At 34.8% G+C, this 25,401-nt stretch overlaps 1 protein-coding gene across 3 annotated transcripts in view; it reads left to right on the top strand.

Annotated features, from left to right (window-relative positions):
• PFKP (phosphofructokinase, platelet) overlaps positions 1-25,401 on the top strand; it is a gene marked incomplete at its 3' end in the record, with an annotated part of 46,517 nt that overhangs the window by 5,644 nt on the left and 15,472 nt on the right. For all 3 annotated transcript variants that reach the window (XM_081996707.1, XM_081996706.1, XM_081996705.1), the window contains exons 2-14: positions 4,017-4,090; positions 10,270-10,347; positions 13,181-13,370; positions 15,849-16,014; positions 16,724-16,768; positions 16,869-16,977; positions 17,410-17,505; positions 18,944-19,036; positions 19,398-19,523; positions 20,021-20,085; positions 20,777-20,846; positions 24,001-24,147; positions 25,006-25,076. In XM_081996707.1, coding sequence (XP_081852833.1) covers positions 4,017-4,090; positions 10,270-10,347; positions 13,181-13,370; positions 15,849-16,014; positions 16,724-16,768; positions 16,869-16,977; positions 17,410-17,505; positions 18,944-19,036; positions 19,398-19,523; positions 20,021-20,085; positions 20,777-20,846; positions 24,001-24,147; positions 25,006-25,076 — 1,330 coding nt within the window. The remainder of the gene's footprint in view (positions 1-4,016; positions 4,091-10,269; positions 10,348-13,180; positions 13,371-15,848; positions 16,015-16,723; positions 16,769-16,868; positions 16,978-17,409; positions 17,506-18,943; positions 19,037-19,397; positions 19,524-20,020; positions 20,086-20,776; positions 20,847-24,000; positions 24,148-25,005; positions 25,077-25,401) is intronic.

Below are 25,401 nucleotides of genomic sequence, written 5' to 3'. Positions count from 1 at the left end.
TCAACTTTCCTTTTGATGATTATAGGCTCTTATATCATTACTGATGTATCGATTTACATGCTTGAATAAAGTCTTTCTGTTTGGTAATTTTCTTTAGTTTCTGTGTTTTGCTATATAATCTTTTAAATCTGAATCTTTATTCAGGGTGGCGTTAAACATACGTGCTAAGTCATTAAGCATGCATTAAAGCTAATGTTTATCTTTAAAATTGGTGGTACTTAAGTATTTCTTGATGCTTGTCCAAGATGCGTAGTTTTGATCTTTCTTTTATATGGTTAGTATTACAGTTACTTATTTAAAGGCCTGTCTAGCTGACTAAAGTGAGGAAAACTTGGCTTAAACACACAATAGGGTTTTAATTTTATTTAAACTCCTCTGTTGTAGCAGTGTGTCTGTACATGGAACAGGATGTAGCATGGGAGAGGAATACCCTTTTGGGGGAAGGGAGTGCCTTTAAAATAATTTCAGGATTTCTGCAGTACTGTTTGTAACCCTGCTATGAAAAGTATTCCTTTCAAAGACAATTGAATATACAGTATCAGGAAGGACAGTAAATTATCAACTCTTAAATTAATTTCAGACATTATGTAAAAAGATGTCAGTAGTTGCAGATTACTTAATCTTTGAGTCCAAAAGAACAAAATAAATCTTTTCCTCTGTCAAAGCCTTTAATGCAAAAGCAACTGGTAATTCAGAAAAAATTTTAAATAATTCTTACGTTATAAAAAAATACTGGTTTTACGTGTGGCTTTCTTCTGAAGCTGCTATTCTAATCCTATATGTTTATCAGGGTATACTTATTCATGACTAAATCCATGGTTAACCCGGTAAATCTCTTTTTCAGAATAAGCATATAATTACATTTCATAGTTATTATGGTAATTCACAAATACGATTGTAAGACTCCACAAATAATCAAATACAGCAACATTTTGTTAGACAAGTTCTACAGAGACTTTGTGAAATTCTCTGTATTTACATACTTGAATCACTGCAAGCGGTATATTCAGATTTAGATAGCCAACATGTAAAAGTCTAAAGCTTCAATGTTTTAACTGTATTTTGTACATATCAAATTACAACATCCTTCAGTCCACAGCCTTTCTGAAATGTAAGCCAGTTCTTCAGGAGCTTGCCAATAAACGCCCAAGTCCTTTTTCTGTATAAAGAGATAAAACATACATTGTCAAATTATAATAAAATGTATGTTGCATAAACTTATAAAGTTACAGTGGTAGTACTGAGAAGATGCTTTCTTTCTCTAATTTGTGGTGGGTTTTTTTTCCCCTGGGTTTTTGCCCTTTCTTGCCGCAGATAAATTACAAATTTTGCCCATTTCTCATGTAAGACACATGGAAACTGGAAAGTATTCGCTAAAAAAGTATGTGGCTGTATTACAAATGTATTCACATGGAACGAATTAATGGATTTGTCACTCTGAGAAATAAATGCTGCTATTTTACTCTGTTTTAGAAGAAGTACGAATGTTAAACCAAAATCAACATTTGTAGGCTAATTTATACATAACGAAGGTATGGCGGATCTGGGGAATTTGTAATGAGAACAAAGTTACTACCCTTCTTTAAAATACACTGATTGAGAGGTGCATGCTAAAGATAAAAAGCACCAATAAAGCAGAAATGTGAGCAAGAAACAGATAAAATACAAGTATGTATTTTTGGTAGACATGTAACATATAGATGTTTATATTTAATGTCTTTGTATTTTATTAAAGATACATTTTTGCTGGCAAAACTATTCTGCTTTAGCCTCTTTGGATCACAGATGCTTTTTGTTTATTCAACAGATACTTGGAATACGGAGACTACTGCTGAATCAGATACCGGAGTCTTTATAATTGAACATGTATTAGATACCTGAAATAGTCTTAGTTTTTCTTCTCAGGTGGCAAACGGGAGAGGTGACAAAGTTGAACCTCATAAACAGAAGGTTTTTAAAAGGGCAGTTCTGAGTAGTCCTCACCCAATGAGGATGAACTTTTTCCCTTCAGAAAATGAACCTTTTAGCTGCTTTTCTAGAATTCTGCAGCCAAATGGATAATATAAAAAGTTGTTCTTATCTTTGTTTCTGTGCCGGGCAGGGGTTAAACCCAAACAATGACAATGCCCCCCCCCCTCCAAACACCCCCCTTCTTAGACCCAAAACTACCAAAAAAACCTTCCTAACAACCAAATAAATCCAGCCTCTCACTTACGACAATACAGTGGTTGTGCATTAATAGAAGCAAGCCGTGGACTTTGATGAAAGGAGTAGCTTGCGCTTACATCTTCCCTGGTAGAGAAAAATGGCAGTGCTGTGCCATAGAACTGTCAGCTTTATAAAGTTAACGGTCTTTGTCTCTGCTTTCCAGGGGACACTGTATGTGAGGGGGGTGGGTGTGGGGGTGTTCTTTTTGTTACGAAAACTGTTTCACTGAGGAGATAACTTTGCTCTGTGTAGTAGATTTGTTTTGATCCGAGATGGAGTATGCTGACTTTCTTTTCAGTACAGCCTGTCAGATGAGATTCTCTGCTTTTCTTTGCCGTGATCCAGCTCATCGTCCAAAGCTGTGCTTTTGGCTGTCTTGGCATTTGAGAACTTTTTCCAGCCCTGCCACAAGGCTGGCTCTGGCTGAGAGAACTCTTGCTGTTACTTCCCAATACAGAATTGATGTGAAAACGCTGTTATATGTGATTTTAATCTTAATGCTCAGTGACATCTATATGAACAACAAAACAACTTTTGATTTTGGTGAACTTAATGTTTTGTTTTGCATTGGGCAACTTCAGGGACTATCTGGTATGTTCCTAAGTAATAGATCTTGGAGAAAACCTCAGTCTCATTCTTTATTAAGGAAGGTGAGCTTTTATAGCTCAGTGTTTTTTCCAATAATAGTGGATATTGTAGGAGTAGATCTTTATGGCTGACTGTGTTGTGGGTTTATGTATTCTAGTTACCAACTTTTTACATCTCCATATAGGTGAACACTTTAACACCTATGTCGAACAGCAGAGCAGACCTATGACTTCGCTATTTTTATATTAAGTGCAATGGTTTTGGAGAATTGGTGCCCAATATTTTGGATTGTCACATTTCTGGCATCCTTTTTCAACTGATGTGCTGAGGCTATTTCTTTCAGTGTAGCCTAACCACTTCTGTCTTCATGCTTTGCATAATCTCTTGTGTCTATTTAAGTGCTATGGGAGCAATTAGTTTATTACTTTTGGGAGCTTTCTCAATAACGAGTAAGGTAACACAGTATCTGAAGGGATGGGTTACAACAAATTCATTTGATCCGTGTAGTGGAACTTTCACAGTTGCTCAGGAGGTTAAGTGTTTGACCACTGGCCTTAAATGGAAGATTTTTACATCAGTATAATTTGTCAAATGTCTGTAAACAGAGAATTCCAGTGTGAGTGTGCAATTCTGGGAAGCAAAGTGACATCTAGGCGCTCTTCTGTCAAATGAGTCTCATGCAGCTTTTCTTGTGTTAAATTACTGCTATTTCTGTCTTTTTAAGTGGATACCTGTCCATGTCAGGAGCTTTGGCTGTGCTACCCACAAAATACTGTGTATATACCTGGGTTACTTTGGAAAGCTCAGGAAAAAGAACTTCTACGATATAATTTCTCAGCCTAAGAAGCTGAATTTTAACTGGCTGGATGTTTTACATTTCAGATAGAAAACTAATCGTTATTGTGAAATTAGTTTACTTTCTGTTTCTGGTTTAGTGGCAGTTACAATGGTGTTTTACAATCAGTAGCAATTTAATCTCTGATTAACACACATACTGGCATCCACATAATTATTGTAACAAAGCAAATAGTTCTGCACCCTTGATACTCATGGGCTTATTGCACTGTCATTAAGCAAATTTCTGTTTTAATAGATGCTGATTGTTGTCTTTCTTCAGGAATGAATTAATGTTTCCTTTTTTTAAAACACACTGAGAAATATATAGAGTACAAAAAATACTGAATAACCTATAACAATGTGATTTTGCTTTTTCTTCCCAGGTATGAATGCTGCTGTGCGCGCAGTAGTACGCATGGGAATCTATGTAAAAGCCAAAGTGTATTTTGTTTATGAGGTTAGTTTTTGGTTTTTTTCATTCTGTATTTATCTTCTATATTATACTTGAGTTTTTGTGGAAACCTCATGGAGAGTGAATAGTATAAATAAAAAAATGTTGTAGATGTCATTCCCTTTCATCATATCAACCTCTTTTTTTTTTTTTTTTTGGTGTGGGAAGTACTTTTTACAAGGTATATGCTAAAACTACTTCATTTAAAAGTAATTTTTTTAATATATGAAAATCTTCATGTGCCACCAGGAGCTTGAAAATGCTGAGAAAATCAGAGATGGTTGTCACCCAGCAGTGAGCTGTGTATTTGTGTACTTGCTAGATGTTTGGCCCCAAATATCGTACTTTATAAATACCTTCCTAAACCTAGTTAAATTACTAATTCTTAATTTGACTTTCTCCCAGTCCATTTCCCAGGGTATGATAAGGATGTGCTATCACCCTCATTTCATAGATTACACAACTTGTATTTGATCAAGAGTATTGTCAGGCTGGTGCCATCTTTCCTGGCTTATAGGTAGAAAGCTGTAACTGAAAAAAGTCCAACCAACAAACAACCAAGACCCCACCAAAAACCTGCACTATCAAGTAGTGTGTCCAGACATCAGAACTTTGTTGTTGAAGCTTATGACTGCATGTGCATGAAGATTGTTAATTTCTGTAACAATTACTCGATATGAAGAAATGATGACACAAGTTTAATGTAAATGCCAAACTAATACTATATGTGTATGTCTTACTGGAAGACTAAGTTATAGATAGACTTCTGCTGACACTTTCAGTTTTTATAAAAATTGTGAATTATACAATACAGTAAATAGATTTAGTAAGAAGTTGTTCTGTTCACACTGAGATTTCTGTACAACTCCTTAGAAGCCTGAGGTGATTACAAGTTGTGATAAACATTTGATATGGGGCAAAACTTGGTAGTCAATATTCCTAGCAAAATGTAAATGTTTAATGTTTAATATAAACATATGGAGTACTTGAATTTGTGGAAGTGCTAGGAAAGTACTTTAGATTTAGTTTTGTGTGTGCAAAATACACAATTTAGCTTTAAAAGGTAGCAATTTATCCATTTTCTTTCTGTATCTGCTTATTCCTATAGTTCATTTACTAAAGAGATGCAAAGTATATTGAAATGCAAATAAGCAGAGCACTGTGCTCCAAAATTCTTTTGTACTACAGTGTTACAGCAAGTAGCTCTGAATACTTGGTGTGTGCTAATTACATGGCCAACCTCTAGAATTCCTTCAGTGTTCAGCAGTTTTGCAGGCTTGCTGAAATGGGTCAGATACTTTTGTGGAAATATAGGGGGTTTTTTGTCTGTCTTTAAAGGCCAGAACTTGGATCTTTTTAATATTTTTTTTAAATTATGTTTAACTTAAGATGAACTACAAAGATGGTAATTCTTGCAGGGTGTTTATTTTTGTCACCTTTTAAAAACTCTCGTTTGTATCACAGAGTGTATTCACTGATAAATTTCCAGATAAATTTGGATATTTCTGTTTTTCTGAGCTTAGCAAAATTGTACTATTTAAGTTACCATGTTCCTCTGCTAATTGCTAGAGTTTACCAATGTGAAGTCACAGATACTTCTGAATGAAAATGAAAGTCAGTGTTGGAGTTTTGAGTTTTCATTATATATTGTCATTCTATCTGCATTGTAACCATATAGTCTGGAAGAAAAATGCACATTTCACATTACACATACTTAAGTGGGTAATAGCTCCAAAAGAGATCTTTGCTTCTAGATTAGTCCATTCAGTTCTATGTTTCAGGAATCTGTGATTCTATTCTAAGTACTAAGTGCTAAGCTTTTTGACACTCTGACTCTGTGTTAATTAAAATACGAAGTCAGTTTTCTTTCACAGTGCATGTAAGTACTTCAGAGAAACATATGCAAGCTTTGAAATGAAACAACTACTTAATTTCAGCATTCTGAAATAGGAAACAAATGCACGTGCTAAGTGTAGTGAAAGGTAAAAATCTTGGGGTAAGTCTTGTCACTAATGATCCCTGTTATAAGCCTTTGCATGATGTATACAGAGGAGATGTATTTTTTTATATACTTGAAGTTATTTTATTTAATACTTTTAATAAGGTCCTTCTAAATTAGTTTATGAAATGCAGACTTCAATGTGTTAAGTGATGAGAATAGTGTATTTTTAGGCAAAGTTTTGAGCAGACATTTTAACTAGACACACATCTGTCAAGGTAAAGTGACACTTGTATTGAGGCTGCTCTGAAGAAAATTAAGAAGAAAACTGGAGTGGCAACATCCGAAAGGTGAAAACTGTTTTCTTATTTGGAGGCAAAAATGGAGTTAAAGGTCTCAGCCTTTTCAAGCCTATTTTGCTCTAGCTGTCGTACACTCTCTTTCTCCTGTAACTTTCTCTGTCATAAAGAACTCTTTTTGTGCTGTAGAACCATCTGTCTTCTACAGTTGTGGCTAAAATTAGTTCCTTATACCAACGAAAACAATAACTAATTTCATTTTGTTTCCTAATTCCATTTTGCTTCATTTTGTGATCTGAGAGAGATTACCAAGAAAAATAAATAAAAATTAACAATGAACTAGGTACAGGTAATTTTCTAGCCTTTAAGCTGGGTTTACCAAAACCCAAATAAACAGTTAGACATTGGAACTCATGGGCTAGCTGGACATACTTTGATTCCCAAAAGAAGAAGAAAAATGATGAATGAATGTGAAAATTAAAAGTATAAAATAGTTTATATAAAAACTATAGTTATTTATATGTTATTATATAAAATAATAGTTTTATAGTAATAAATATAATAGTTTCTAATAGTTTTATTTATTTTATAGTTATTTTATATAATTTATATAGTTTATATAAACCCTAATTTTACAGCTTTAAAATTTATTTGAAAATTTTGTTATTAATTTGTGGAAACAAGTGCTTCCTGTATACAGTTGGCCTAGTTTCATATTTTATTCATATTAATATCTTTTAGTATTTAATTTTAGTATATCAACAGTCTGTAGTCACCCTCACTGACTAGCATCATATTATTCCACAAGTCTATCCCAACCTGAATTGAAATTTGAATACCTGTGGGCTTATTTCACTCATGCTGTGAAAGTCTAGGAGATGGAAGTACATGTAAAAGTACCAGGTTGCTCTAGGAGGCTAGTTTGAATTCTTTTCACTAATCAGAAGTGATTTAAGTTGGTTTTGTTCTGTTTTAATTGAGAATGAGAAGAAAAAGTGATGCCTCTCATTTATGGCAATTCATTTTAGAAACTGAGGTCTTAAATATAATACAAATAACCTGCCCTTTTTCCAGGATTGAAGCACATAGTTCCCAGTGGATGCGTGCTCTTACTACTAAGCTATGGGACTTTTAGATTCTTCATCTTGATTAAGAATCTTTTTATCAAGAGGCCAGCATTGGAAATGCAATGGTACGGCAGTCCTGGATTTCTGTGAGGAAAACTTCATGTCTTTTATGTGGTGGTTTGTGCACTCAGTGATGCTAGTATTTTACATTGTTGAGCAATAGCGAAAAAAGCTCAGTAAGTAAACTTAAGCAACTGTTAAAGCCCCAAATGTCTCACGTGTAACATATCAGCAGATGGCTTGTTCTTTTTCGATGGCTTGTTCTTTTTCGAAAGCTTTTGTTTGTGGAATTAAGACTGGAAGCAAGGTTTGCTGTCTCTGCCACTCTCTCCAGGAGTTACGGTGTATAGGAACATATGACCCACAGAGATTTCCTCTTGTTCATCTTTGAATATTCAGATTTTGGGTAGAGGAAGGAATAAGCATAAAATCGAGTTGATCTTGTTAATACAGCTTCTATTCTCACTTTGTCTACACAGAAAAGGTAGAACCAGTGTGGACTCCTCACCAGAATGCTTGAGTTTGTTCTACTTTAAAGATGTGCATGGTGCAGGAGTCTGTCATAGCTCATCCTTAGCCTAGCTGTAAGGTGTTTCAAATCTTGCAGACTATTTCAAATAGTAGTTTATCCATTTGCTTCTCCGTGTGTTTTAGATATAATAAAATACAAATAGGGAGTTTTCATCCACAAGTCTCATGATATGTATATAATTATGTATATATTTACTGTATATAATGCTTTCTTGGGTCTCCTTTGTTTTTCCTCTGAAGTAAAAATGGAAGGTGAATGATTTGAGCAAATATGTGAGGCGCATATATCTGTGTCACATTGTAGCTTACTATAGTCAGTGTTACAAACTGAGTTAGGATGCAACATTGCACTATTCTTTCAGGATTTGTTTCTTATGAATCTTAGTGTTACTGTAGTTGCCAGTAAGAACACTGATAGGAGAAGCTTTCAGTCCATTAGTGAGTGATACAGTGAACATCAGATTCTTTGTTTTAAAAACAAAAATGAAGCAAACTTCTGATAAGTGAGCTTACTAATTTATTAGCCTTCATCAAGCTCAGTTGGATCCACTGTAATGTTTCTGTCTGAAGATCTTTGTACTTTATCTGAGAACGAATTTAGGTTTTTTTGAGTTATGTAGGTTAAGCATAGTGCAAATAATGTTTTCACTTCAAGTTGTTATGAGTATACATTAGTATCCAAGACAGTAGGTGTATACATCAGATTGATATCTAAATTACCTGGAGAGTGTACAAAATATTGAAAAGATCTGTTGAATAACAGAAATTAGAGACCTAACTGTTTCTTTACTATTACTTCATCATCTTCTATGTAAATTTACTAGTCAAGTCTCACTGAGCAGAAATTGACACTTTCCCCTTGGAATATGTATGAGATTCCTAGAAAGCTTAATTTGAGTACCTCATACTTTTGCTGAGTCTAGGCTATATTTATATTCTTATGCTATCATGCTAGTGAGGGATTACAAATATGACATATTATTCATATAATATATATGGCTTTTTAAGCCAGTGTAGGCTTAGTACATTTCCAAGTTACTGCTTACTGGATAAAATTGACAAATACTCTGGATTGTGTCAAAGTGTCTCCAGTTCATAATGTCAGTTGAGCTGTCTTCTAAACTCTCTTCTATTTCTAGTTCCACCTGATATATTACTGAGAACCCTAAAACTAAATATGTACAGTCTTGCAAGAACTGCGTAGAGAAGAAAGGTTAACTAATTGTTCCTCAGCATGACTATCCATATGTACACATAATCTAAAAATGGAGACATAAGCATGGTCATGTTTATTTTTGTTTGGTGTCTTTGTTTGCTTTCCTGAACCTAGCTTGTGAGTGTTTTTCTCTTTGGATTTAAATAAGTGTCAACAAGGTGAATGGTAACTCCATTTTTATTCTGGTGTCTGTATCAGTTAGGTTTTTCCAGGTATATGCTGTATTTTCCTTTTTTTCTCTTTTTTTTTAAAATCAGTGTTCACAATATCACCTAATGGAAAAAAATCTAATTGCCACTATCTTTCTGCTAGTATTTATGCAGAGTTAATAAAGCCAGGCATAAAACAAAGTTCATCTGCTCACTGGATAGCTTTCCTTCTTTCAACTAAGTGTAGTTCTTCCTATACTACAGTGTGCATTGGTTTGTGAAGACCATTTGACTTAAGGTGTTATGGATTTCTTAAATGCATCACTAAAAGTTGTATTTTTCTACTAAATTTCTGTCATCTATTTATTGTGTAACTGCCTCCAAAAAAGAATACAGATTATGTGACCTGATTTCTTCTTCCTTTATGAAAAATTTTTGGTTGTTGCCCTTTGTTTTGTTTTGCTTATACCTACCTTGGGGGAAAAAGCGTACGAAGTGTTTTAAAGTTAGATATTTTTTGAAGATCATGACCTCAGACTGAGGTTATGTTTTTAGGAAGTGTATTTTATAATGCTTTTCAAAGCTCTTCTGTCTTTGTAGTTTTTCAAAAATAACTGAATATTTATTCCGAAGAAAGGGGAAATGCGTTGCCATTCTATTTTATAGGCCGTGTAATTTTTGTAAAGTATTACTTTATCTTGAAGTTGTCTTTGGAACTGATGTTTTAGGAAGAGGGTTTGTTTGGCTTTTTCCCCCCCTAATGTGATACCTGTTTCAATGTTGTTTCATTTAAATGGAGTATTTTTTTATTCAGTGTTTTTAACTACTTAAAGTTGTATTAAAATACACAAGGTGAGTATAACTGCAGTGGACATGTTATACAGTTTTTCAAATCAGACTTCTGAAATACCTTTTCTCTTTCAGGGTTACCAGGGAATGGTTGATGGAGGTGATAATATTGTAGAAGTTTCATGGGAAAGTGTTTCAAGTATCCTGCAAGTGGTAAGTGTTAGGGGGTGGGACCCAAACCCTCTCTCTTTAAAGAGGGAACCAAAATTCTAGATCCAGGCAACTGCTGTAATTACGGATTCGAATTCTGTGATGACTGAATGACCAGCACATACCACTCCTAGCAGAGCCTCATTTCTACAGTATAGGTGTTTGACAATATAAAGATCTTTGTGTTGTCTTGTATTCGGTGCACAGAAATAACCTTGAAAACCTTTGTCCTAGATTTTCAGCGTTACATGTCATTAGCCTCCTAAAGCCACATTGACAAACCTATATTTAATTAAAAAAAGACATTATAGGGCCAGTGTGAAACAACTGTGTTGTGTAAGGCAGGTGTTTTCTTACGAAACCCTGTTGGCTTTCTGTGTAAGTGGATTTAGAATTATAGTAATGGGTGTAATTACAGTACAGTTCTCCAGAGCTCAGATAATACCAGTGACTTTGTCACTGTACATTTATATTACAACATTCTGCAAGGTGGCCATTTGGATCTCCTTACACTTTTCCACAGCATGGTAATATTGTTACCTCTTCCAGAGCAGGTGCTATGTTTGGCAAAGAGGCCTTACTGCTTGCCAAGCTTTCTGAAAACTACCTCCAGTGAAGCATGGGTTTCTTTGGAGCTTTCTGTAAAGCTAATGTAATAAACATAAAGCAGTTAGCAGAGAGAAAAATAGATTTTTTTTTTTTTTTTTTTTTTATTACTTCTTTTTAACAAACAAATACCTTGGAATACTGTGAGATATTTTGTCCACCTATGTTTGGTTTTTTGGGTTTGGTTTTTTTTTTTTTTAATCCCCTGTCTATCTCGTAGAATCTGTAATCTTATGATTAAGATGTAATTGAGATGTCATGTCCAAGCCACACAGGAGCATAGGCAGGAGCAGGATGTAGGCATTCTATGCATGTATATAGCATACATACTCTAAGAATAACACTTTTCTGAGCCTCATTGCTAGGAATTCAACAGACCAACAGGGAAGCTGAGGATGTGTCTTAAAGAATATGTTTAGTTGTTTTGATAAAAGATTTTTCAGCCCAACCTGTATTTCTGTTTAGTCAGAACAAATTGTAGTACATTGTTACAAATACATAGTCTCTTTTCCACATACAATTATGTTTTTTTTAAGCATGAAAGTATCTAGTTTGGATATATTTTTTTTTTTAGTCCTGATGGTTACTTTTAAAATATAACCATGTGTACACTTCTACTTTTTTGTATGTGGAGAAAGCTGAGCTGCTTCTGTTCCACTTCTTTCTTCTTCCAGTAGCAGCTGTTGTGTATTGCAACATAGATGGTAAAATAGTGCCTAGGGTTGGATTGAGAGGTGAAACACCTGTTGATTGGGAAAAATCATATCAGTACAGCCTCTACAGATTTGAGCTCAAATTTAGATTGGCCTGACTGATGTATTTTAAGTTGAAGTGAAGGAAATGTTTGTGCAAAAGTGAGGTAATCATCTCTAGATTTGTTTGCAGGAAAAGAAAATGTTTTTGAAGTCTTAATTTTATTTTTCACTGTGACCATAAATAAAGCAAAAATTAGACTTTTCGTGAGTGACTGAACAACATAAACACAGAAGATTTGTAACTAACTTGTTTTCAGCAAGATACCCTGCACTTTTCAGTGACAGGGTGCTTCAGTCTTTTTTGAAGATAATTACTTCAATTTTTGGAGGAAGCTTTTAAAATCATATTAATAAATACAGCAGCTAAATTAATAAAACAGAAAATTTAACATTGGTCTGATCTATACAGCACTAAATGTGGAAGCAGTTCTTTCCGTAATTCTGTGGAATGGCAATAAATGCTAATTTTGAGCTTTAGGGATACCTCTGTTCTGTTATTGTTTATATATTTCATTATATTGAGGGAAAAATGTTGTGCTTTGAAGCAATTTCATCTAAATTCTTAACTACTTAGCACTGTGTCACTTTTCCTATTGTCACAGAATCGTTAAGGTTGGAAAAGATCTTTAAGATCATCAAGTCCAACCATCAACCCAACACCACTATGCCCACTAACCATGTCCCGAAGTGCCACGTTCACACACTTTTTGGACACTTCCAGTGATGGTGACTCCACCACCTCCCTGGGCAGCCTGGTCCAATGCTTGACCACTCTCTTGGTGAAGAAATTTTTCCTAACATCCAGTCTAAACCTCCCCCGGCGCAACTTGAGGCCATTTCCTCTCACCCTATCACTAGTTACTTGGGAGAAGAGACCAACACCCACCTCACCACAGCCCTGTTCAGGTAGTTGTAGAGAGCGATAAGGTCTCCCTTCAGCCTCTTCTTCTCCAGACTGAACAACCCCAGTTCTCTCAGCCGCTCCTCATAAGATTTGTGCTCTAAACCCTTCATCAGCTTCGTTGCCCTTCTCTGGACATGCTCCAGCACCTCAACATCCTTCTTGTAGTGAGGGGCTCAAAACTGAACACAGGATTTGAGACGCAGCCTCACCAGTGCCGAGTACAGGGGCACGATCACTTCCCTTATTGTCACCACATATAAGTAATAATTGGAGAATTAATTGGAATGCTATTTGGGATTAATTTCAATAATTTAACATTTTCCTTCAAGAGTAGCTTTTTATCAGTCACTTTTCAATGTTTTCCCTCTTCTCCCTGGTGTGTGTATTCACTCTTGAGAACATAATTTCCCGCAGGTTTGATAATTCTTTGTTTTTCATTACTTCTTACTCACTGTAAAATTAAAGATGGAGATTATGCTATGAAATAACCATTCATCATTAATCCATCTTAAAAAAAAATCTAACAAAATACTGGATTATAAATTAAAACTGTTACACATCCTTTTTCTAGGGAGGTACAGTTATTGGTAGTGCACGCTGCAAATCCTTTCGTACCCGGGAGGGCCGCCTCCAGGCAGCCTGCAACTTGGTTCAGAGAGGGATCACTAATCTTTGTGTGATTGGCGGAGATGGTAGCTTAACTGGTGCCAATCTTTTCCGTGAAGAATGGAGTGGACTTCTGGAAGAACTGGCACAGAAAGGTAAGTTTGCATTTAGATCCTGTAGACTTCTAGTCCAATATCCAGGTAAGTTATGCACCCTAACTGTAAGTACACAAAGTATATCCAGAGGATATTTCTTAAATTCAAAATTCAAATGCATACATTGTAGGAAATTACATGGTTCTTCGTAATGTAATACTTTTTGATGTCTATACATTCTTTCTTATATACCATAAAGGTTCAAAAAAGCCAAATCTATTACTGGGCAACTTGTCTGTGTGGCAGGGCCTGAACCTTCTGCTTGAAAAGCCCTTTGCCCTCAAATCCAAACTGAGATGGTAATTCCTTTCCTACAACAAGCTACACACTTGGTTGTTATTAAATTGTGATGCTTATATGTCACTATTTGTTTAAGATCAGAACATTAAGAGGCTGTTGCTAAAAGTGCATCCAGCCCAGCAGCTGTCTTTGATGGCATCCAAGAGAATGTATGGGGAGGAGTGAAAGAACAGAACACGCCTAAATAATGCTGTGCGGATGCTATATGTTATTCATAATATAGAAATACTCTGATAGGCTCCATCCATTTCTGTCTTCAGGACTTCCTGAACCAGATTCTGTTAGCAGTCCTCAATGAATTTCTCTTCCACAAGTGTGTACGGTCTCCTTGAAAGTATACAGCTTGTTGCTGAAAACACTGTGTAGCAAGGAATTACACAGCTTCACTGAATGATGAAGATTGTGAAGAATCTTCTCCTTCTGTTTATTTTGATCCTGCTGGCTTCTAGTTTCATTTGATGTCCTGTAATTTTTGTGTTATAACAAAACAGTGAATGATTGATTCTGCTTCCTCTCTGCATGCCACTTGAGATTTTATGGCTGTCTTATTTTCCCTTCATCATCTTTTTCTAGATGGAAGAGTCCTAGTTTGCTTAGTTGTTCCTTATATGTAAGTTCTATACCTTTGATCATCTTTGTTGCCCTTCTCTGAACCTTTTCCAGTTCTACCATGTCCTTTCTGAGGTGGGGAGGACCACAACTGCACCCAGTATTCAAGATGAGGGCAAACCATGGATCTACACAGTAGTATAATGAACTTCGTTTTGTTTTCTATTCTTTTCCTAATGTTTTCTAATATTTTGATTTTTTTTGACTGCTATTGAGCATTGAGGCTGAATTATTAATGAAAACAGCATTATTATAGTATTATGCTGAAAATAGCACTATTTTGTTCGTGATTTTAGGGTACATTTTTCATGTGTATTAGTTTACATTTATCTACAATGAATTCCATCTGATACTTTACTGCTCACTGTGTCTTGCTAAGCTTCTTCATTTCTTCTGAGACACTCCACACCTTTAGATCCCAAATAATTCGGTTTGGTCAGTAAACTTTGGCACCTTACTGCTCATTCCCTTTTCTAGGTTATTGCTGAGTCTGTTGAACAGCGCAGATCCCTTGTAGAACTCCACTGGTTACTTTCCTCAGATACAAGACCTTGCATTTACTACTGCCCTCTGTTTCATATTTTTTACCCTCTGTTTCACATTATTTATTCTGTGCAAAAGCCTTCTTTCTTACGCTGTGGCTACTTAGTTTCCTCAAAGTCTTTTGAGGACAGATCTTGTCAATGGCTTTTTAGAAATCTAAGTAGAATATGTTAACCAGATATCCCTTATTCATGTGATTATTAAGTCACCTTTGGAACTCTAGAAAGGTTTGTAATGCATGGTGTACATTCATAGAAAACATTTTGATTCTTCTTCAGAATGCTGTATTTATGGACATTAATTATATTTTTCATTATGGTTTCTACCACTTTCTCTAGTATAGACATTAAACACACTGATATACAGTTCCTGAATCCCATATTAAAAATTTGGCATTATATTTAGTACTATCTCATCCACAGATACTGCGGTAGTTTTAAGCACTTAATTGCTAAGGTATTTCATCCTTGAGATCCTTTAGTACTCTTGGATGATTCAGCATTTTCACTGATGTCTTGGGAGACACAGTCTAAGACTTAGAATAGGAGCTTTTGTATTCTATTTGCTTATTAATAATGAAATCAGAGCCTTTCAGTGTTGCAGAAGAGAAGTTTTCAAAAGTTTATTGCTGGTTTTTGATTGTTTACATGCCCGTAATCATACCCAGTTTGCATTCTTCTTCATTGTATGTCATATGCTGAGACAATTTGAATGCTATTGTTTAAGTCCAAACAATCAATATTAAGGTTGGTTACGAAACTTGATAATCTGTTGACACTGAAATGGACTGAAAAGCTTTTGTTTCCTTCCTTACTGTAAGGAGTTCTATGCAGGATTCTGTTGGTTGGTTGGTTGTTTGATTGGCTTTTGTTTGTAGTTTTGACTAACCTTGTTACCTAAGATGTCTAAACATAACTTAAATTTTGGATATGATTAATTTACAAAAGTAGACCACCCAAGAAATATGTCTAAAATGTTTGTGGTTTTTTAAATCTTACAACTCTTTCTCTGGATACTTCTTTACAGGAAATATTGATGAAGAGGCTGTTAAGAAATATGCTTACCTTAACATTGTGGGAATGGTTGGATCCATAGACAATGACTTCTGCGGCACTGATATGACCATAGGTACTGACTCAGCCTTGCACAGAATCATTGAAGTTGTGGATGCCATCATGACCACTGCTCAAAGGTATATTGTGCATGTAACAGAAAACTGTAACAAATATACAACTGTTTATGCTTCAAATCTGAAATTCCCTATTGCCAGACAATAGTGGCGATTACAAGTTAATTTTACATAGAAGTTAGGTAGCTGGTATTTGTAGTATTTAGAGTGGGAATAAGAGCTCTTTTTGGTTGCATCTTTCAAGTGTCTCCATTTTCTTTTTTGCTTAATAACGGCTTTTCCATCTTGTCATGGCAGTACTTCAAGCATCTGATCGTAGAGGCTGCATCAGCTTTAGAGGCAGGCTTTGTTTTTTTAATATGTTTTTAGTCCTTCCCAGACATACCTACTCTTCTAGAGAAGATCCAGACACACTTTGAATAGTACAAAGTAACATCTGTTTGTATATAAGCTCTCCGTAGGTAAAATTTAAGCAGTTAAATGATTTTTTTTTTTTTTTTTTAATACAGCTATATCATTATGGTTCTTAACTGTGGGTCTGCATCATTTACATTTCAAGTAAATGTTCACCTCGTCTCTCCTAACTGCCTTTACATGTTTTAGAAGAAAGTAGTAGTGAAAATGAATTATGCCTCTATTTTACTAATGAATTCTGTGCTTGGTAAGCATGGTAAACACAGGCTATTTCCTGATACCAGGTTCTGATTTCAAGAGTTTGGACTGGATTTTTGAGTTGCAATATTACAGTTAATTGGTTTTCTTATTTTTACAGCCATCAGAGGACGTTTGTTCTGGAGGTTATGGGGAGACACTGTGGGTATGTATTGTCTTCAGCAGTTTGTGTCTCATACAGATACAATTATGAAAGATCAAGAAATGTGAACCATAAATGTCTAATCACTTCTTATGTTTATTAGGTATCTAGCTCTTGTTAGTGCCTTAGCCTGTGGTGCAGATTGGGTATTTATTCCTGAATACCCACCAGAAGAAGGATGGGAAGATTCAATGTGTGTTAAGCTTTCAGAGGTAATCTGTTACTATGTTTGGGATTTCCTGACATTTTTGCAGCTGCTGTTTGAAAACAGTGATTTAAACATGTGATGAGAACTTTCACAAGTCTTTGTTTCGGTGTCACAGATAGTGCCATTTGATCTTTAACAGTTCTTTTCTTGCATTCTGTGCTTGTTTTGAAGAACTATATGACCTACTCTAAGGATTACATAAAACTATTAATATATAAGCAGTGTGTGTACCTTTCCTCATTAGTTTGATATAAGACATTTCACTTCATCGGTGAAAAGACCTGTATGAATATAAAATATGTGAGAACTCTGCAGTGATCAAGAAATATTTCCTCAAATCCTAGCAGCTTAATGTATAGCAGTTGATTATAAAATTGTGCTGTAAATTTCTTAAAGTTTTTTTTATTACATGGATGTGCTTTTATTTTTATTATAGAATCGTGCACGAAAGAAAAGGCTGAATATTATTATTGTAGCTGAAGGAGCTATTGATTGCCACAACAAACCTATAACATCAGAGAAGGTTAAGGATGTAAGTGTCAGCATCCTTATGATGCACTTTCTGTTTTGTTCTTAAGATGGGGCTTGTTACTAACAATAACGTTTCTGTAAAGTAAATCTGTTCCTGTAAAGTAGCTTATCACACAGCTTGCTGGTTATACTTTATATTTGTGCTTTATTATCTGAATCCACATCCCACTTAAAGGGGAATTATTTCAGTGCCTGTTAATTAGAACCTTGTTTCCTTGTAAAATAAGACAACACTCTAGAAACCTACTTCATGGGTAGAGTGTCTGAAATCAGTTCAATTCAGTAATTATAATCCTGTTTTACTTTGTATTTCTTGTAAAATTTTAATAATGATCTGTCTCATAGTGAAATAATAGTGTCTACTTTGGACAAAGTCTTGTCACTTTTTTCTAAATGGTTACTTTGCCAAAAATTTCATTGGTGTCAAAGTTTAAGAAAAACTTTTGAGCTGAAGCTATTCTGCTTTTCTTGGAAAGGGTCTCTTAAGAAAATAAGTTGAAAAATAGCCATTGGCAGGAAGGTGCTGTGACACTTTGACTTTACCTGGGGTTTATCTGTGACTGTGAAGTTTTGTCTTCAATAGCTGTCAATTTGAGAGTAACCTTTGACTCTAAATTCAGAACTGCAGTTTTGCAAAGTAAACTTTAGCACCAGATGATAAGTGTACATACAACAGATAGTTATTATGCATTTATGGAAGAAATATTACTTGCTTGTTGCAAATTTCAGCTAGTTAAAACATTCAAAAACTACAAATAGCAGGGACGGAAGATTTTGTAAATAATTTATGAAATTTTTTCCTGCTTTACGGTATCCATCACTTATTCCTAACCTTAGGTGCTCACTGATAATGTGTTAATAAAAGATGTCTTTCTGTGACTTTAGATCTGATATATAACAGAGGAAATTGAAGGAAAGTCTGACTGAATTAAATAGTTTTATTACTATAATTTTTACTGCAAGTTTTAAGAGTCTTGTCAATTAAGGTTAAAAATCATGTTCACTAAAGTTTTGCTCAGAATCTTTTGGGATGTGTAATCTTGCACATAGATGAAACATGGAGTGAATAAAACACTGTAATTGAACTTTCTTCAAGTACTCTAATTACAATATTTAGACCTGCTTTTTTTAAGGCTGAGGACTGTGCATAATGAAGCCATTATAACTGCAGTTAAAGCATTGCAATCTAAGCCACTGTTTTTCCATTAATAAATAAAGTGTTCCTTTCAGTTAGGAATCTGGAGTTTCGTTCTAGTTTAGGAATAAACTGAAGCCTGGCTTAACTTTTGTAGTGTTTTCATAACTGTTGACATAATACTGTATATTACGTGTAGAATTTTATTATTCCAATAGTATGTGAAGCAGAGGAATGCTAACATGTGCGTATATAAAATAATGATGATGATAATAAACCCACTATATTTTGAAATTCTTTGCAGCTTGTGGTTCAGCGGCTCGGTTTTGACACCCGAGTAACTATCCTGGGTCATGTGCAAAGAGGTGGAACCCCTTCAGCTTTTGACAGAATTTTGGTGAGTGAACCTAAAGTAATTACGGCACCACATGGTACAACTACGTTCTGATTATTTATTTGGGAGTGGGGTAGTTCTTTACCTGATTAACTTGACAAATCCAATTATTATCTCACATTAACTGGCTGAATAGCTCAAATTCAGAATAGTGAAGCACTTCATGTAAAGTAATCTATATTAGGTTTAAAAAGCAAAGCTGCAAGAACTATTGTCTATACTATTAAACAGCCTGCAACATTTTCACCTGCCAAGGAGTAATTGGTTTCAGCTTGATTTACAGAGAAGTCATGGCCATTTCTGCGATTGGATGCCTAGTGCTTTTACGTGCTTGCTTGAATATTCAAACATTTTCTGTTTTCAGGCAAGTCGTATGGGTGTGGAAGCTGTACTTGCCCTTTTAGAAGCTACTCCAGCTACCCCTGCCTGTGTCGTGTCCCTGTCCGGAAACCAGGCTGTCCGTCTGCCTTTGATGGAGTGTGTGCAGATGGTGAGTTTCTGGCAAAATGCCAGTTTATAGTTACTCATTAACTACAACAGACCACTGTGTACAATAATTGCCTGTTGTCATTAAAACACTGATGGGAATGTGTGCAGCAATGTCCCACATTTGGGAGTAATGAACTTCATGTGTGTTCTCTTTTTATTGCTACGACAAATTCTTCAGATGCTTGCATCCCTTTACATGTCATACACAACAATCAGGTTTCAGCACTAAAACTGTTCAACTTAAGCTAAAAAAAGAAAATGCAGAATAGATACAATGATTTTTATTTTTTCCTCCTAGCAAAGCTTTAGGTGTCTGCTTCTACTTTGTTCTTCTGTCCACTGTAATTTATGCTGAGGTAGTTCATACATTAATGAATGTCAATTTTTATTTTTTCACTTTGGAAGGCTATTTCAGAATGATCTATTTACTGGAATATATTAAATAATCAGCTTCCTGTGTGTTTTAAACGTATTGAGTAATCAACTTGTTTTTTCAAGACTCAAGAAGTCCAGAAAGCCATGGATGAGGGAAGATTTGTTGAGGCTGTGAGGCTTCGTGGAAGGTATGGCAAATAACCTGTATCAATTTATTTACTCTAGAAAAGCTGAATTTATGTGCTATTCTGCTGGCATTTCACATCTTATTTTAAATAACTTAATAGACATGTGGGTTTATGTATTTAAGAATAATAAAGGAGATGGAAGAAATGTTGCTTAAATAGAGTAATTGAAATTCTTATTTGCATAAAAACATGCAAAACAAAGAAAACTGTAGTTCAGTACTGTGTCAGGCTAGTGACTAGTGACTGATACTAAGATAGTGTTGTATAAGCTGACTGGTAGCAACCATATGTTTGCTCAAAATTTTGAGGCCAATCCTGTGAGCTTGTTTGTACGTAGCTGGTAGTTTTCCAACAGTAATGTTGGGAGATGTTCTGTACTCTTATGTGTCAACAGATCATTTTCTGTTTCAAGCCATTTGGTAATAAAATGCTTTATCACCAATCTATAAAACTCACTTTCCAGCTATGTAGTTATTTTGTATTGTGTTTTTTCACCATTATTTTGAATAATATAGAGTATTTTCCAGTGTTCTCTCATTTCCAGTTTTTATTGTGTTTTGCGTTTGTAATAACTTTGGTCCAAATATTACATACCTGTTTTTAAAAGTTTTGGAAAAATTCAAGTGTTTGTTTAAAATAACTGAGTTGAAAAATTTACTATTTTATTTATCTCATTTACTTATTTATTTAGGAGCTTTGAAAACAACCTTAACACCTACAAGTTACTGTCACACAAAAAGCCAGATGCTGAGCTTCCAAAGGTAAGGGTTTTTTTTGAGTGTGCCATGCATGTCTGCTTTTGGGATATCTTAACAAATATTGTTTTTCTTCTTCTCTCCCCCTCATCCCACCTCAATGCTCTCTTCAAACCTGTGCTATAGGATATTCTATAAAATCTGTTAAACATTATAATGGCAGAAAGATGCTTGCAACACATAACTTTATTCTAATAATAACTAACATTTTTTTTTAAATGAAATACCATTCTAACTAATTATAGAGTTTCTCTCTGGATATATGTCTGGCCCCAATTGCTATAGGGTCTGGTCCTAGTAGTTAGTTATGCCTCCTGTTCCTTAACATGGAGAGTAGGAAAGGTGATGTAATCATGAATAGCAGTCTGAGAATCTTGGGATAAAGAGGAAGATTCAGTATAAAAGAATTCTAGCCCTTCCTTTTGAAGGGCAAAACCGCTCAAGAACAGGGGTAAGTCCAGGAATTCATGGGATGGAATAGTGAAGACAGGTGCATAACGTTTACCTGATCTAATAAATCACTGTTACTGTTACATTTTTTTTTATTCCAATTAAATATATGCATAATGATAGATAGTATCTTCTCAATACTAGTAAGGAGAAAAGTTGCATTATAAATAGGAAAAGTTCATTTGAATAGCTGACCTCTGTTCTGAAATTCTGGGGATAACAAGTAACATAATCACAACTGGCTATTTTAGTTGACAAAAATTACTGCATAGTGTCATGGAAAACTTCACACAGTAAAGGAGACTTGGTTACAAATGAAAAGTTATAATAGCAGCTTCCAAGGAGACTACGAAAAAATAACTGTTTAAATTATACTTTTACTTTTGCCTAAATATAAGTAAAAGGAAATACATAAACCAAACTTATTTCAAATATACCTGCCAAAACAGTAAATTTTTTTTTTAAATAAAGACCTAAGTTTGACCTTCAAGAGGTCAAAGAATTCAGGATTTTTTTTTTTTTTTTGTGGATATTTCAACATTTGCTTTGCCGCATCAGGTGTGTATTTGGTGGGTTTTTTTTGTATACTAATGAAAATTTAGGACTGTTAGCATTGGGGTTTTGTGTTTCGTTTTAAAATAGTTTTGCCGTATCTTTTTGTGATGGATGACATTAGAAGGAAATGTAGGCTACTTGTAGTTATTAACTACTTGGATTTGAGTACACTAGCCAAATCTGTGTGTTTCAGTAAAAGGAGTTGGATGGAATTTAAAAAGTAGATGAAATGTGCATGTCACAGGAATTGAGGAAAAGGCTAAGCTGATCAGACCATTAGAGCCTACTGAATGCTTTGCTTCAGTGGTGTTGCTGCACATGGATATTTTGCTGCTTGTGTTTCTTTTGCCTTTTTCTGCAATCCTTTGATTGTGCCAGAGCTAAAAAAGAAACCGTATACGTTCTGGCTTGTTTGGGTTTTTTTTAATTGGAAGAGATGCCATGATCATTACCTGATAACCATTCTGGTTTTTTGTTCCATATTCGCAGCTAGTAGCTTATACCTCTTCTGCATTACCAAGTTGTTACAATTCCATTATGTTAATAGTTATAAGCAATTTAAGGTCATCCAGCTGACCTAAAGCATGACGAATTTTAGTGTATAAGCTTAGGCTATTTTTTGCTTGCATATTTTGCTGTCATTTAAATTGTTTGCTAAATTCATACAGAGTGGTTAAACTTTCCCAAACATCAGGCATGTAAAGTTTTAATTCTTTACTTACAATTTCTCTCAGTATTAATTTCAGAGCTATAAAAATAAAACAAAACTAATAAATTGCAGTGCCTTCTTCATTTTTTGGTACTGGGTTGTATTTTTATTTGTTGTAAATCAATACTTACTGATGTCAATGAAACTGTATTGATTTATATTAGCTGACCATTTCTTAATCAAAGACAGTGGCCTGTGATTTATCTGGAAATAAGCCTTCCATTTCAAGGAATACTTCATGTACAGAAGATGTGCGTTTCATGCTTTGCATTTCAAATTTAATCCAAGGATGCTTACTAGCATTTTACAGACAAAAGCACTCTTGCTCTGTTTACCCTTATGGTGCACATTTATGAGTATTTTCTTTGTCATAGTTTTCTTTTTTAAGTTTTTTCCTCTGGAAAAGAATCCATGATCTGAAACATTCTGGATCTATCAGTATAAAGTAGTCATTCCGTTGAAGAGAATTGGAAAACTTGTGGTTTTAGAGTTGGGTCTGTTGTAACAAGGCAGAAGTTTTTAATAGTATTTTGTAGGGAAATTGTGTGATTTTGGATACTAGTGTTGTTCAGTCTGTAATGCTTACATACCTTTACATGTATTTGTTTTATCTAGAGCAAACTGATAGCAAAGCAATATAAATGGGGACTAAATGCATAGGTATGGAATACACATTATATAGCAAAATAACTACTATTTCATGTTACGTTTTAAACAGAACCTTCTCTCTTCATATTGCTTGTGGTTTAATTTACAAATGTATATTTGGTGTCTCAGACTTCTCCATTTGAGTTGATTAGCTGCTTACCTGGGATACTCATTAAACTTGGGGAGACACTGTATATAAGTATAGTTTCTTTGAGTCATTAGGAAATGCTTTAAAAACTGCCATAATCTGAATATGTGTTTTATTGTGAAAAATGCTAAGTGCTCCTGTTTACTACTATATTGTCAGCTGCTCTAAAAACCTAGCTGATACTTTAAAAGTTGTCATCTATTCCACTTTGCATGGTACTGATGATATACACCTAACTGCTATGTTGCTAGAACCTACTCTTTTCTTGGCTATTCTGGGTGTTTTTGCAAAAACCTACTGCTTTAGTAACATGGAACTGGTTGAATAACAGCAGCTATCTTTCGTTTCTTGAACCTAGCTGAGCTAGAATATAAAAATGTGAATAATTTAACCTGTAAATCAAATAAAAATGTGATAAAGTCTTATCTAAACACAAACATTCTTTTTTTAAAACTGTTTGTTTCTATATGACAGTCTGCAAATGGGGAAATATATGTATGTCTATTCTACTTAACTTCAAATTTTGCATGGTTTTAGGGGCTTTGAAATTTCCTTTCCTACATTCCAATATTTAGCAACTCTGTATGATGGACAAATTAACCATGGTGTAATAATTAAAGTGCTTACTAAATATTATTTTTCTCTTGCAGACTAATTTTAATGTGGCAGTTTTAAATGTTGGTGCCCCTGCAGCTGGAATGAATGCTGCAGTGAGGGCTGCAGTGAGAGTTGGCATAACTGAAGGCCATAAAATGTTTGCTGTCATTGATGGATTTGAAGGTTTTGCTAGAGGGAAGGTCAGTATTCTATGTGTGGATTACATAGTAGTATGTACCCCATCCCACACCACCACCTTTGTTTATGCTTTTAGAAGGTATGTTCTGTCATAACTATTGTGGGAACTGATTCTGTAAGTACTTTTATTTCATAAAGGTACATAAAACCCAAATTGTAACTGTATTTCTCAATTATTCAAGTCTGTATATTAATAAAGTATTGCTAATTACATGCGGCAGAGCTACAAAATTAGTTCAGATGAACCCTACTTTCACATTTCGGTCAATGTTTAGCGTATGGTAGGTCTTCCACAGAATAACAGAAGAATCGCTGATTCTGTGCGATGAGTTATTGCATCTGTGCTCCTTTGCTATAAGAAATCTTGCAGTCGTACTTGTTGAGGGAGGAAGGTTTTGGTTTTTTTTTTCCTCCCCCCAGGTGAGTTAGTTTCTTCTGTTCCCCTGTTTTAAATGTTAAGCATCAGTTGGTATACTGAAGAGAAACTGGATATAAGACTTATGATTTCTATGCCTAGCTGGACCCATAGGTCCCAAAACTAACTTCAAAGACCTGGTTTTAGGTTTTTGTGTTTCACATTCAGTAGGAGAGGATGTGAAAATAGGATCATAATATGAAAGAAGGAGGTAGGATTCATCATGATCTGGAGGAAGAAAGAACAAATAGATAAGAATGGAAAGGGAGTGGTAAGAATTCAAGAGAAATTAAGTTAACCACTTGATGCTGTTTTCTTTCTTTGCCAAGTTCTTTTTTGGTGCTGTTTGTGCCCAGCAACTTGTTCCAACAGCTTTACATTAAGAGGTACCTGATGTTTGCTGCATGTCAAGAGAAGTAATTGGATTTTTCACTTTTATTCAAAGATAAAGGAAATCAGCTGGGGAGATGTTGGAGGCTGGACTGGTCAAGGAGGATCAATTCTTGGTACAAAACGGTAACGTCAATATTTTGGCAATTGATATGACGAATTCTAATATTTTAAATAACCAGTGTATGAATCCATGCTCGTTTCCTTACACGGACTGTTTTAAGTCCTCATTTTATTTTTTTTTTTAAATTGTTACATTCCAACTTGGATATCTTTATAGTATTTTACCATCTCTGAAGAAAGAATGAAAATAGGAGTCAGGATCTCAACTTAAAAATGTTATGGGGTCCTTACACTTAAAAGGATTGTAAGCGTGTAATTTCTCTACAGTTGACATGATTCCTGACTGGTTGTCGAATAGAATTATTTGTACTGCCAAGTATGTAAAATG

The sequence above is a fragment of the Phaethon aethereus genome (assembly GCF_964289735.1).
Source record: "Phaethon aethereus genome assembly, chromosome: 2".
NCBI classification, from domain to species: domain Eukaryota; kingdom Metazoa; phylum Chordata; class Aves; order Phaethontiformes; family Phaethontidae; genus Phaethon; species Phaethon aethereus.
This window is presented reverse-complemented; position numbering and strand designations above follow the sequence as displayed.